The 12823-nt window shown below is 44.1% G+C and overlaps 1 protein-coding gene across 2 annotated transcripts in view; it reads left to right on the top strand.

The window, feature by feature from the left end:
- P2RY10 (P2Y receptor family member 10) overlaps positions 1-11109 on the top strand; it is a 32434-nt gene extending 21325 nt beyond the window's left edge. The window contains exons 2-3 of one of the 2 annotated variants that reach the window (XM_084814065.1): positions 7789-7889; positions 9022-11109. In XM_084814065.1, the coding sequence (XP_084670191.1) occupies positions 7789-7889; positions 9022-10138 (1218 nt within the window). In that variant the 3' untranslated portion in view covers positions 10139-11109. The remainder of the gene's footprint in view (positions 1-7788; positions 7890-9021) is intronic. The other variant, XM_084814066.1, reaches the window with a different exon arrangement.
- The last annotated feature ends 1714 nt before the right edge of the window (positions 11110-12823 follow it).

Below are 12823 nucleotides of genomic sequence, written 5' to 3'. Positions count from 1 at the left end.
TCACAGCCAGCTCAGACCGCATGAGCATATATGTGAAGTTAGGATTTCTTTGCCACAGCGTGCATCGCTTTACACTTGCTTACATTGAACATCATTTGCCATTTTAATGCCCATTCCCCCAGTTTGTAAAAATCTTTTTGTACTTCTTTACAAATACAATGATTTACCCGGATCAGGGGCCAGAACATAGCAGCTGTCCCTGGTAAGTACTGAAGTGTATGGAAGGCATTATCTCAACTTTCACTGTCACATAAGGGCCAAAGCTCACCTGCTGTTAAATGCATTTTGGCATCTAACCTGCATGGTGTTTTTTTTCAGCCTACCTGCTGGGGTAGGCTGATAATTAACAGGATTGCAGCTAGCCCAGGGAGGAGGGGGACTCTTTCCTCTCCTGCTGCAGTTCTGAGGAAAATCCCTGTTTTGAAACTGCTACTTGCTTTGCGGTAGGGGGATTTCCTTCCTCGTTGCTTATGGGGGATTTCCTCTGAATGCAAATACTAGCTCCGTTACAGGGACTGCTCTCAAGTCCACACAAAGGGAGGTAAATTTTCCCCCTCCATGCCTGCTCTGATCCTGTTCATTATCAGCCCCTCACCTGCCCCTCCCAGCTAATGCAACTTGCATTAGAAAGCAAAAAAACCAACCTTGCATGGTAGATGCATAGATACATGTGTAGTTTTCTAGTATGTATAGAGTAGCTTTCCCCAACCTGGTGCCCTCCAGATGTTTTGGACCACAACTCCCAGCATTCCTGACCATTGCCTATACTGGCTGGATCTGATGGGAGTTGAAGTCCAAAACATCTGGAGGGCACCAGGTTGGGGGAAACTGGCATAACATATAGGAGTGAAAATCTCAGAAGTACCTAAGAGATTTATGACATAATCCTAAACACACTACTAGGAAGTAAACCCAGTGGAAGTAAGTGAGGCGTACTCCTGAGTGAACATTTGGACAGGACTGGGCTGTCACATTTGGAGTACAGAGTCCGTTTGACACATTGTGTGAAGATGGCCCAATAAATCCATTATTCAGCTGCCTAATAAGTCTAATAATTATTTAGATATATTTTGTCTCTGTACATGCTGTCTGTGTGTGTTTTTGTTTTTTGTTTAATTTTGCATATTGTATTTTAGTATTTTTAAGGGTGCAATCCTATGCATGTTTAGATAGAAAAAAGTCCTACAACTCCCAGCATGCCCCAGCCAGCATAGCCAATGGTCAGGAAAGCTGGGAGTTGTAGTCCAAAACATCTGGAGGTCACCAGGTTGGGGAAAACTATTCTATGCAAGGCTGGCTGGGGCATGCTGGGAGTTGAGGGACTTTTTTTCTGCCTAAACATGCGTAGGATTGCACCCTAACCTTTGTAAACTGTCCAGAGAGCTTCAGCTATGGGGCAATGTAATAATAAATAATAAGTTCAATGGCTGTGCTGGCTAAGAATGATGGAACTTGCAGTCCTGCACATCTGCGGGGCTCCAGGGTGAGGAAAGCTGGCATAGGTCCTGAATTAGAACATGTGTGCCCCATTCACATGACTGCCCCACACACATATAAAGCTGAGTGACGTGCATGTCTTACTTTGATAGTTAAAGGAGCATGTAGGAAAGACGCGATGAATCCTCCCCCTCTGATTCCACACCCCTCTCCAGTTCATTGCTCCAGGGACATTTCTCCCTTCTCAGCTCCTCCAGTACGACTGGAAATCAGGGATGTAAGAAGAACTCACCCTAGCTCGGTTTCTCCAGGCGCTCGCCCAAGTGGCACCCCTGCTCGCACCCCCCCCCTGGACCCACACTCAGGCCGCCCATGAGTTTGGCGAGTTTCCTGGGCTCACCGCAATCCCATTCAATGAGCGCCTGCCATTTTCACACCTTTGCTACATCAAGCAGGAAGTTAAAAACATGTGCATATTTAAATATGCACAGTTTGGAGTTGGGAAAGCTAAATAAGCGCGATATTAGGGGTATAATCCCTCTAATATTGCACTTATTTAGCTTTCCCAGCTCCAAACTGCACATATTTAAAGATGCACATGTTTTTAACTTCCTGCTTGATGTAGCAATCAAAGGCGCAAAAATGGCAGCGTCTTGACAGGCAGGTGCAGTCCAGGGGTCGTGGGCAGGGGGAGCCTGACGAATTCCCAGACCCAGTCAGGCACCCACGACATCCCTACTGGAAATGAATCAAGAATGGAGAAAAGTACCTGGAACAACCAACTGCAAGGAGGCAAGTTCTAGGAGAGAGGAGAGTTTAGCATCCTTCTCCGGGTGCTCCTTTTTCTGTTAGAGGAAGAACCTTGCCCTTTCTCACTGCACTTTGTATATGAATGGGCTAAATACCTGAAAATAAACATGAGTTCCCGGGGCCACTGGAGTGAGGTATCTTTTCGGTTCCTTAGCAGAACAAGATGGCTGCCCTTTCATCATCATTTCTCAGATGCCTTTCTCAAAAAACCCCACACAAAAAGACTCAAGGCAACTTGCAACAACATTAAAAACCTACAAAATTTAAAACAGCTAAAACAATTATGCACAAAAATTGGATAAAACAGCTGCCAACAGTGGAGGCTGGTGGCTCCGATTTCGGTGGACCAGTAAATGAATTCTGAGTTTCAGCCAGAACGCTAAAGGAGCTATCCAAGTTGCTGAACTATATCCCCCAAATAGATAGTTCCTTTAGTGTTCTGGTTGGCTCTGACTGAAACCCAGAATGGATTCACAGCCCCACCAAAATGAGAAAGCCCATCATATGCCTTCACATGCCTGAGAATATGCTCCTTCTGTCCATTCCACACCCAGAAGCCATCTGGATTGGCAGTTGAATTTTATTTTGACACCAGAAATAAGACGGCATCTTCCACCACACTGGAGGGCAGCAGGTTAGCTTAGGGAGAGCTCAGACAGGCCCCATGGCATGTATAGCTCTATCCCGCAACACTTTGCCACCACTTCCCGCCCCCCTCCCCAGCATGTGACATCTGAAGCAGCCACCTCACTGCCCAAAGGTAGGGCTGGCCCTGCCTGACACATCCAGTTTGGCAGTAAACTCGCAGTAGAACACACTTGATGTTCTTCTATGCATTGAAAGGAGATTTAAACTAAGATGATGTTGCCCTATGTAACCAGAACCCTACTGAATGTTCTTTTTCTCATACTGATAATGATAAGCGATTGTTGTCTGTAGAGTCGCAACCAGTTACAGTAATTTCACCGCAGTGTATAGTTAACAAAGCTGCCCATATAGGAAGTTTTATTCTTGTTGATTCAGACACACAATCCCCCCCCCCCGCCCATGAGTAACTGAGCTTGTAAAGCCACAACTGACAGATAAGTCACATAGCACAGCAGCTGCTTAAGTTATAGATATCTTCAGCCATCAGAATTAGGCCTTCAGCCCTCTGTTGCTACAAATCCCAATAAGCTGAACTGGGTTGCTACCTCAAAAGCTAATGGGAGTATATATATTTTTTAGATATGAAGAGAGAACTAGAGATAATGGAGTCATTAATTTAACCAAAACAGCCCCTAGAAATATCCAGCTAAGGTGTTTATCAGGGAACATAGCAGGTTGGGGTAGAATTAATAACATTCCCTCTGCTAAGGATTACATAGATAAATTTGATTTTTTTTTTTTTACAAGAAGCATGAGCAGCTGAGCCAATAACAGATTCCTATTGCACTCACTTAATGCAAGTCATAACTAAGGTAAAGGCCGGCCCAGTTCAGGTTTACTATGTTTGTTTTCAGTAAAATTGAAAATGACTGTTAGAAAACTTGCTACTTGTGATCCTATTGCTATGGCTGTGTTGCTCCAGTAAGGACAAGAACAGTTTCTGATGTTTAATGTCTACCTCCCGCCCATACAGAATAATTTGATAGCTAAACAACAATGGCGCACATTAGAAGATTACGAAATCCAAATGGAAGGCCAATTTCTAAAAGCAACAGTGATTATAATGGGTGATTTCAATGCCAGGATGGGAGCAAGCAATGCTGCACTTATTGAATCTAAATATTTTTATCTAGAAGAGTCGGAGATCCCTTACCTTTTGCAATCAACCCGAAGATCTAAAGATAAAGTTGTTAATTTTGCAGGTGTTCTTCTGGCCCAATTTATTAATTGCTCAGGGAAAATGCTACTGAATGGTTGGGCACCCTGTGACAGTAGCGGGGAATTTACATTCGCCTCCAGTTTAGCCTCTAGTGTTATTGATTACGTGATCGTCTCCCGGGTCTTGCGGGAGCAGATCCATTTGTTTGGGGTTGATAAAGTCACTGAAAGTGATCACTTTCCATTAATTACTATGTTTAATGGTTTTGAGGATGGAATGGTAACCAATCACCAATTATTACCATCTAAAATTCCACCAAAACCCAGTAAAGTGGTATGATGGAACAATCACTCTGAGGATAAGATTAATGACTTCATACTCTCCGATGCTGGGAAAACTTTATATCTGAACATAATATCCTCTATCAATATAGACAAAGCAATTTCCCATTATGGAGAGCTGATGGATACTTTATGTACAGTTTTAGAAAACCCCAAACCACAAATTCAAAAGAACTATAGAAGTAGCACGACAAACGTGCTCCCTGCAAATTATTTTCAAATTTAAAAACTTTATAGGGCAACTATCCAGGCCAAGAAACAAGGTGATATAAGTGAGAGGTGGAGTTTGTTGTATCAGGCAACTCCGAATAAAGATACAAGGTGTTTCTGGAATCTGGTGTCTGGCAGACTATCAGATAGTAAGGCTCCTGACTGCTGTATTCCAACAGCGGTGGGGAGGAAACATTTTACCGAAATTTTTCTTGACCCTGACCCTGCAAATCTAATTGTAATTGGGAAGATAGATGATTTACCTGACTGGCCTGATGTCCATCCAAAAGAGATCAATGAACTGATCAGCCAACTTAAAAACAATAAGGCTCCTGGACCTGATAGTATACCTTCAAATGCATTAAAATGCAATGCAAGCTGGTGGGCTTCTTTTTTAGCCCCCCTTTTTACTTTATGCAACAGGACAGGTCGTTTCCCGCATATTTGGTGCAAGGTAATTTTAGTCCCCATATATAAGAAGGGTGAGAGGCAGGATCCCAATAATTATCATCCCATAAGCCTCCTATCTGTAATTGGGAAGATTTATACCAAATTGTTATGTAAACATCTTCTGGATTGGATGAGAAACTTCAAAGTGATAGGAAATGAACAAATTGGTTTTACTCCTGGTTGCTCAACTTTGGACTACTGTTTTGTGTTGGCCCATCTAGTTGAAAAGTATTCTAAACCAAAAAGGGGCCAATTATTTTCTGCATTCATAGATTTGAAATCCGCTTTTGACTCAGTTTCAAGAAATAAGCTATGGGCAAATTAGAAATGCTGGGTATTGACAAAAGACTTCTATATTTGATCCAAAATCTTTATCATCAGATGGAAATTCAAATTAGATATAACCCAGTGGCAGCCTGTTGGAACCAATAATATCAACTAGGGGTGTAAGACAAGGCTGCATTTTAGCTCCATTTTTGTTTAATATTTTCCTGAGTGATTTACCTAATGCTTTGAATACTACAGATTTATTTATTTATTTATTTATTTCATTTCTATACCGCCCAATAGCCGAAGCTCTCTGGGCGGTTCACAGATTCTCATCCTCCAAAACTGACTGATACAAAGATCCCCATTTTACTGAATGCAGACAATGCTGTCTTAATATTATGGACCAAGGCTGGCCTCCTGCGTCTGCTGGCAGTGTTCACTAGCTACTGTAAAATTATTAATCAGTTGATAATTAACTATAATAAATCTAAAGTGCTGTTTTTTTCAAGATGCAGGAGGACTTTGGGATGGTCTGTGAATGAGAATCGTATCGAACAAATTTCAGGCTATAAATATTTGGGTGTATACTTTCATAAAACTCCCAATTGGTCTCTGCAGAGAGATAGGGCTAGAGCAACAGCTAACAATACAGCTGCTGCAATAATAAGGTTCGATTATACCAAAGGGGGTCAATTTGTCCCTGCTGCACTTCAAGTGTTTAAGGCTAAGTCATTTACGCAATTGACATATATGGCATTGCAATCTGGATCAAAGCTGTTAACTTTTTGATAGAATCTGTGCAGGCAGCTTTCATCCACTCCATCCTTGGTCTTCCAAAATGTGTAGTAACCCCCACTCTCTTGTTGGAAACTGGCCTACAGACAATCACCTGAAAAGCTTGGATTAGCACATTATAGTTTTGGATCCATTTGTATGGCCCTGGATCCTTAGGTTATTTATGTAAGGTACGCAATGACTCTTATGTCTCTGAGTGGATGAAATTGCTCTGGAATAAGATCAGTGCTCTGGGCTTATGCCCAGAGTCTGTGTACTAATGATGGAAGCTAATCAGGCCAGAGAGCTCTTCTGTCTCAAAGGGTCAGGGCGTATGATCTACAAGCTTTAAGTCCTGCAGCGGATAGAACTTGCTGTACTCTGTTTCTGGTGCAAATCAGAATTATGGGCTGGTAGAAGCAAAATATCTCTCAATCCTTAACATTCCCAAATATCGGCATGCACTTACTTTAGCAAGATTTAATGTCTTACCCTCTGCTCTGTTACAAGGGAGGTTTCAGAAAACTAGCCTTTTAGATCGTATATGCCCATGTGGAAGGAATGAAATCGAATTGGTTATTCATGTTTTACTTAGCTGCTCCTTTTATATAGAGATTAGAGAGAAATTACTGTCTGATACTAGATCAGATATAAATGTACTTCTCTACTGAGGATAGGGATACAATCGAGGCTTTTACTAAATTCTTCTTGAATGCTATGAGAATAAGATCTCTTCAGAACTGATTTTACTGTATATTTCCCGAATGTGTTTGTAGACTCTTTGTATTTTTCTATGTTCAAAGTCTGGTCAGTGACCATAATAAAGATGGTGATGATGACTTGATGTTCTCAATCATGCTTTGTTTGTATCCGAAGAGTTGATTACAATCTAATTCTCTGAGGACAGAGAAAATCCAGAGGTCTTTTGTACAATGCAGCAAAGCTAACTTTATTCAGAGACATCTTCATGTAAAACAGAAGCCAAAAATCCATTTTTTACTGAAATTCAGAATGATGACTTAACTCAAATGGATGAACTAGGGATGTACGAAAGTCACTTACCTTTTCGAAGGGTGAGCGCTCCATCCCTCCCCCCCCCGAATTGTGGCCGGCAGGGATTCTGTGGAGCTGCCGGCCGGCTCTGCCAGCAGCCGGACATCTGGCCGCTGGCTAGCAGGGACACAAATGGCGGCGGCCGTAGCCGTTGCCGTTTGCGTCCCTGAAGTCAGCCGTGATAGGCTACGTAAATGTTTATGTAGCTTATCACGGCTGATTTAAAAGAAAAAAAATGCGCGTACGCAAATGGCGGCTCCCATGGGCGCCACCATTTGCGCTCCTTATTTTGGCATGTCTTAGTCTATGTAAACATTTACGTAGACTAAGACGGCAAAAATAAGGGGAACGCAAATAGCGTAGACGCTACGCTATTTGCGTTCCCCTTATTTTCGCCGTCTTAGTCTACGTAAATGTTTACATAAGACATGCCAAAATAAGGAACGCAAATGGCGGCCCCCATGGGTGCCGCCATTTGCATACGCATGTTGTTGTTTTTTTAATCAGCCGTGATAGGCTACATAAACATTTACGTAGCCTATCACGGTGTTTTTTTAAAATCTAACCGTGATAGGCTACGTAAATCTTTACGTAGCCTATAACTTTTTCTTTTTTTTTTTTAACCTGGAAATGGAGGCGGTGGAAGCCGGTTGGAAGACCAGCTGTCGCCGCCGCCACTGCCGAACTGCCGCTGGAGCCACCGCCGGAGCCGCCGCCTCCAGGAAGATCCGCCCAAGGCAAGTCCCGTCCCAGGGGGGTGGCGGGGGGGGTGTGGCGGGCTGTTCTGCCACCGATTTCGGGGGGACGAATGCGCTGGCATTCAGCCTCCCTGAGATCTGTGGCGGAACTTTCGTACATCCCTAGGATGAACCCACAAGCTTTATAGGGATTAAATGGGAAATGGAGCGAGTGCCTCATGAGGAAAGTCATCAAAGTTAAGTAGGCTTAACTGTGGAAAGGATTCATAAGGGAGATTTTCTGAATTTGGTGGCTTCCTGTTGCCATGATAACTACTAATCATCGAAAGATCTCCATCTTGTAGCAGTGAATTCCAACAATTCATTACATATCTCTACTCTGGTATCCCAAGTATGAATCGCCATCCCCTGAGGAGCTCTGCTTAGCCTGACTCTGATGGCCAAATCAAAATTATTTTGTTCTGGTCAGCCTATGGCCTGACCAGTTCTTTCATTTGTATTGCCCTGTTTTTTAATAATAGGTTTTATCTCCTGGTCTTGTTTATGTTTATTCTTCTTTAAAATAAAGAATTAAAATGGGTATTCTTCACTTGGTTGGTGTTTTAACTTGGGCATCCAAGTGACAGCACAGTAAGGCAGGATATGAATATTTTAAATAAAATTAAAATATAAGGAGTTGGATCCAGAATTAGTCATGCTTAGAGTAGATGCACTGAAATAAATGGGACTTCAATTAGTTATGACAAATGGAACTTATGTCCCATTGATTTCAATGGGACTGCTCCAGGGGTGCAGAAAATCTTTTAGCCAGAGGGCCAAATTCCATTTTAGAGAAGCTCTTGGGGGCTTCATTCCAGTGCTGGGTGGGGCCAAAGGCAAAAGGGGCGGAGCCAACCCCCCAGCATATTTTAGCTTAAAGGAATTTCAGCCTTTTAGAATGGGGGGGAGCTGCACAAAACCCAGAAAACCACAAAACAATCGGTCATCAGGAGCAAGGGGGTGTGGTCACCTGAGGAACCCTGGAGACCTAGATTGGGACCTGACATGGGCCAGATTTGGCCCATGGGCATGGGGTTCTACACCCCTGGTTTACTCAAAGCATGACTACATTTGGATCCATTTTAGCATTACTGAAAACAGTAAACCTTATACCAGTTCTTCTTTTTTACAGGCTGCATAATCACTCAAAGGAACAGACCCACCCAGATTACCTGGCCCTTAATGGGAGTACAGATGTGTTGGTGATGCAGAGCACTGGTGCTATAGACAGTTGCACTGATGCGATGGACAATCGCACTGCTGCTAAAGACAATTGTAGTGGCTGTGTGGAACCTGGAACAGCCTTCCAACATCCCCTGTACGCGGTCACTTACACGATTGTCTTCATCCCGGGCCTCCTGATGAACAGCATGGCCCTCTGGATCTTATGCCGCTTCCTGGGAAAGCAAAATAAAACCATCATCTTCATGGTGAACTTGGCCAGTGCTGATCTCACTCACGTGCTCTCATTGCCTCTGCGGATATATTATTACATTAATGAAAAGTGGCCATTTGGGAGATTCCTTTGTCAGTTCTGTTTCTACCTGAAGTATCTCAACATGTATGCCAGCATTTGCTTCCTTACCTGCATCAGTGTGCAGAGATGCCTCTTCCTGGTCTACCCGTTCAAGGCCAAAGACTGGAAACGGAGATACGATGTGGCCATCTGTTTTTCCGTGTGGATTGTCGTTGGAGTGGCCTGCTTGCTGTTCCCCTTGTTCAGAAGTGTCAAGGACCCAGAGACGTGTTTCACCGAACTCAGTATCAAGAAGATCGGCAGCGAGACCAGCTCCATCATACTGGTGATGGTGGCTGAAGTTGTCGGGTTTCTGGTTCCTCTCAGCATCATTGTCTATTGCACCTGGAAGACAAAAACCTCTCTACAAGAAAGCCACATCCCTTTGCAGAACACTACTGAAAAGCAGAAAGCATTACGGATGGTTGCCACATGTGCCATCGTGTTTTTCGTGTGCTTCACGCCGTATCACATCATGTTTTTCTTCTTCATGATGGTAAAAGAGAAGATGATCACAAACTGTGCCGGAAGACAAAGCATCCTCTACCTTCACCCGATTTGCTTAAGTGTCGCAAGCTTCAACTGTTGCTTGGATCCAATCCTATATTTCTTTACCACATCAGAATTTCAAGGTCAGATATCGAGACACAGCAGTTTGGCCACCAGGAGTCGTTTGATGAGCAAGGAAAGTGCCTCTTCTGTTAAGGAAGAAATACGTTGGACTTCAAATTAGTCAAAGAATCATAGGAATGCAGGAAGGTGTCTTATACCAAGTGAGATCACTGGTCCAGGCCAGGCCATTGTCTACACCCGGGCTGTTGAATGTCTTTCAGCCCTCAGGCTGAATTCCATTTTGGTGGGCAGGTCCAAAGGTCATCTGGGGAATGCTGGAGGGCCAGATTTGGCCCCCAAACTTGAGGTACTGCACCCTTGATCTACACTAACTAGCAGATGTTCTCCAGAGCTTCAGCCAGGAGTCTTTCTCAGCCGTGCCTGGAGATGCCACAAATTGAACCCGAGACCTTTTGCAGGACATACTAAAACAAAAGACACCAAATGTCCATTGCAATGCATTGGTTCCTTCTGAATTGCGATAGGAAACCACTGAAAGGTTTAGAGACCAACTTGAAGCCCTACCTAAAGATGTAACAAATTGAATCTAGGACCAAGTGGATGCTGGTGGGTCCGATTTCGGTGGGGGTGTAAATCCATTCCATGTTTCAGTCAGAACCAGCAGAAAATTCAAAGTAGATATCCAAGTTCCTGAACCTATTGGGGGGGGCAGGGTTCAGCACCTTGGATAGTTCCTTTAGAGTTCTGGATGGTTCTGACTGAAACCTGGAATGGATTTAAACCCCACCAAAATTGGACCCACCAGCCTCCACAGCTGGGACCTTCTGCATGCAAAGTATGTGCTCTACCACTAAATCACAGCCTGCTTTGCATAGAGCAGCTTCTGCAGTATTATGTAAAAGATTCCCTTTAAGTGTGCATTGGATTGCAGCCTTAGTTATGTGAGCTTTAACTGAGTCATCAATGAATTGGTTGATTACATTTGCCTACATGTGTGTTGTTGTTGTTCAGTCGTTAAGTCGTGTCCGACTCTTCGTGACCCCATGGACCATAGCACGCCAGGCCTTCCTGTCCTGCGCTCTCTCCCAGAGTGTGCTCAAGTCCATATTCATTGCATCGGTGATGCTATCTAGCCATCTCATCCTCTGCCGTCCCCTTCTCCTTTTGCCTTCAATCTTTCTCAGAATCAGGGTCTTTTCCAGTGAGTTTTCTCTTTGCATTAGGTGGCCAAAATAAACATGTACAAAAATACATAGATGAATAAAATAATAGTTCTGAAGGGGAAAAAATAAGAGTACTGTGTTCAGTTCTTTTCACAAATGGTAAAACTGAAAAGAGATTCTTAAAGAGCAATCCTATGCCCCCTAGACAGTGAGTGGAGTCAGGACATAGGATTGTTCGGTTTCTGGGCTCCGAGGTTGGAAACAGGCCTTTACCTTGTAGCTGGTGCAGTTCTGGCTATGTCTCCATGCTTGGAAACAGAGGGGAATTCCCCGGGGGAGGGGAGGAGACCAGGGCATTGTTCATATGACGTTTCCTATGGCTGCCCCGCTCATTGGAAGGACAGATACTGAAGCTGAAGCTCAAATATTTTGGCCACCTAATGCGAAGAGAAAACTCCCTGGAAAAGACCCTGATGCTGGGAAAGATTAAAGGCAAAAGGAGAAGGGGATGGCAGAGGATGAGATGGCTGGATAGCATCACCGATGCAACGAATATGAACTTGAGCACACTCTGGGAGAGAGCGGAGGACAGGAAGGCCTGGCGTGCTATGGTCCATGGGGTCACGAAGAGTCGGACATGACTTAATGACTGAACAACAATGGTTGCTCCAGGCTCCTTCCTTCCCCCTCCAAAGCTCCACTGCTAGATGGGTGAAATGGCTCATTAGGGATGGATGAACTCACCAGAACCCACCTCACGCACCGCTTGCTGGAGCCCCACTGGTTTCCCGCCCTTGTTCAGCACACTGCATGAGCTGCTGAACATTCCACAGGTGCCCAGCAAGCAGTGTGCAGCACCCTGCATCCCGCAATCCACCATTTGCATAAAATGGCAGCCGTAAATAGCCCCATTTACATGAAATTACAGGTGCCAATGATCTAATTATAGCATTTATGCCCGTAATTTTGCGTACACGGGCTATTTATGGCGGCCATTTCACGCAAATGGAGACTTGCGTAAATAGCGGAAATGCCACTTTTACACAAATGGCAGCTCGCGGACAAGTTCGGGGATCCACGGACTGGCATCTGGAGGTCAAAGCCAGTGAGAAATTGCCGAGCCTCGAGCCCCAGCTGGACTGTTGCAGCATCCCTATCTCCCATCTAGCAGAAATGCAGGGCAGCTGGAGAGGTCGCCTCCATGATCCAGCTGCCCTGCATTGGATACTCGGATGTCTCCAAGTTTGGAGGCTGCCCACTATCTTCATAGGGTTGGGCCCTTAACAACTATTATGCAAGAGGGAGAGCAACAAAATACTTCAGTTTGGGGCTAAAAAGTAAATAAGGTTTGGTTTGATTTTCCTTTTAATATGTCTGTTCGCATTGGCCTCTGAGGCCATCTTATTTGCTTTGATTTCAGCAAACAAACACAAGAGAATCTCCTTAATGGATCCGATGAGGATCCATCTAATCCAGGTTACTTCTCAAAGCTCACAAGTACAAAATTTATGAATTGTTATCCCATCTTTCTTCCAAGGAAATGAAGGCAGTATGCATGGCTCTACCTTCTGCATGTTTATCCTCACAACAGCCTCATAAGGTAGGCTGAGAGAGGGGTAGGTGAGAGAAAGACTGGCCCAAAGGCACCTGAAGATCCTCATAGCCATGGGGAGATTGAACCT

Source organism: Heloderma suspectum, chromosome 9 (genome assembly GCF_057233095.1).
Source record: "Heloderma suspectum isolate Gila_16-S chromosome 9, 16-S_ref, whole genome shotgun sequence".
Lineage (NCBI taxonomy): Eukaryota > Metazoa > Chordata > Lepidosauria > Squamata > Helodermatidae > Heloderma > Heloderma suspectum.
The sequence above is the reverse complement of the archived record's forward strand: the minus strand, read 5'-3'. Positions and strand labels throughout refer to the sequence as shown.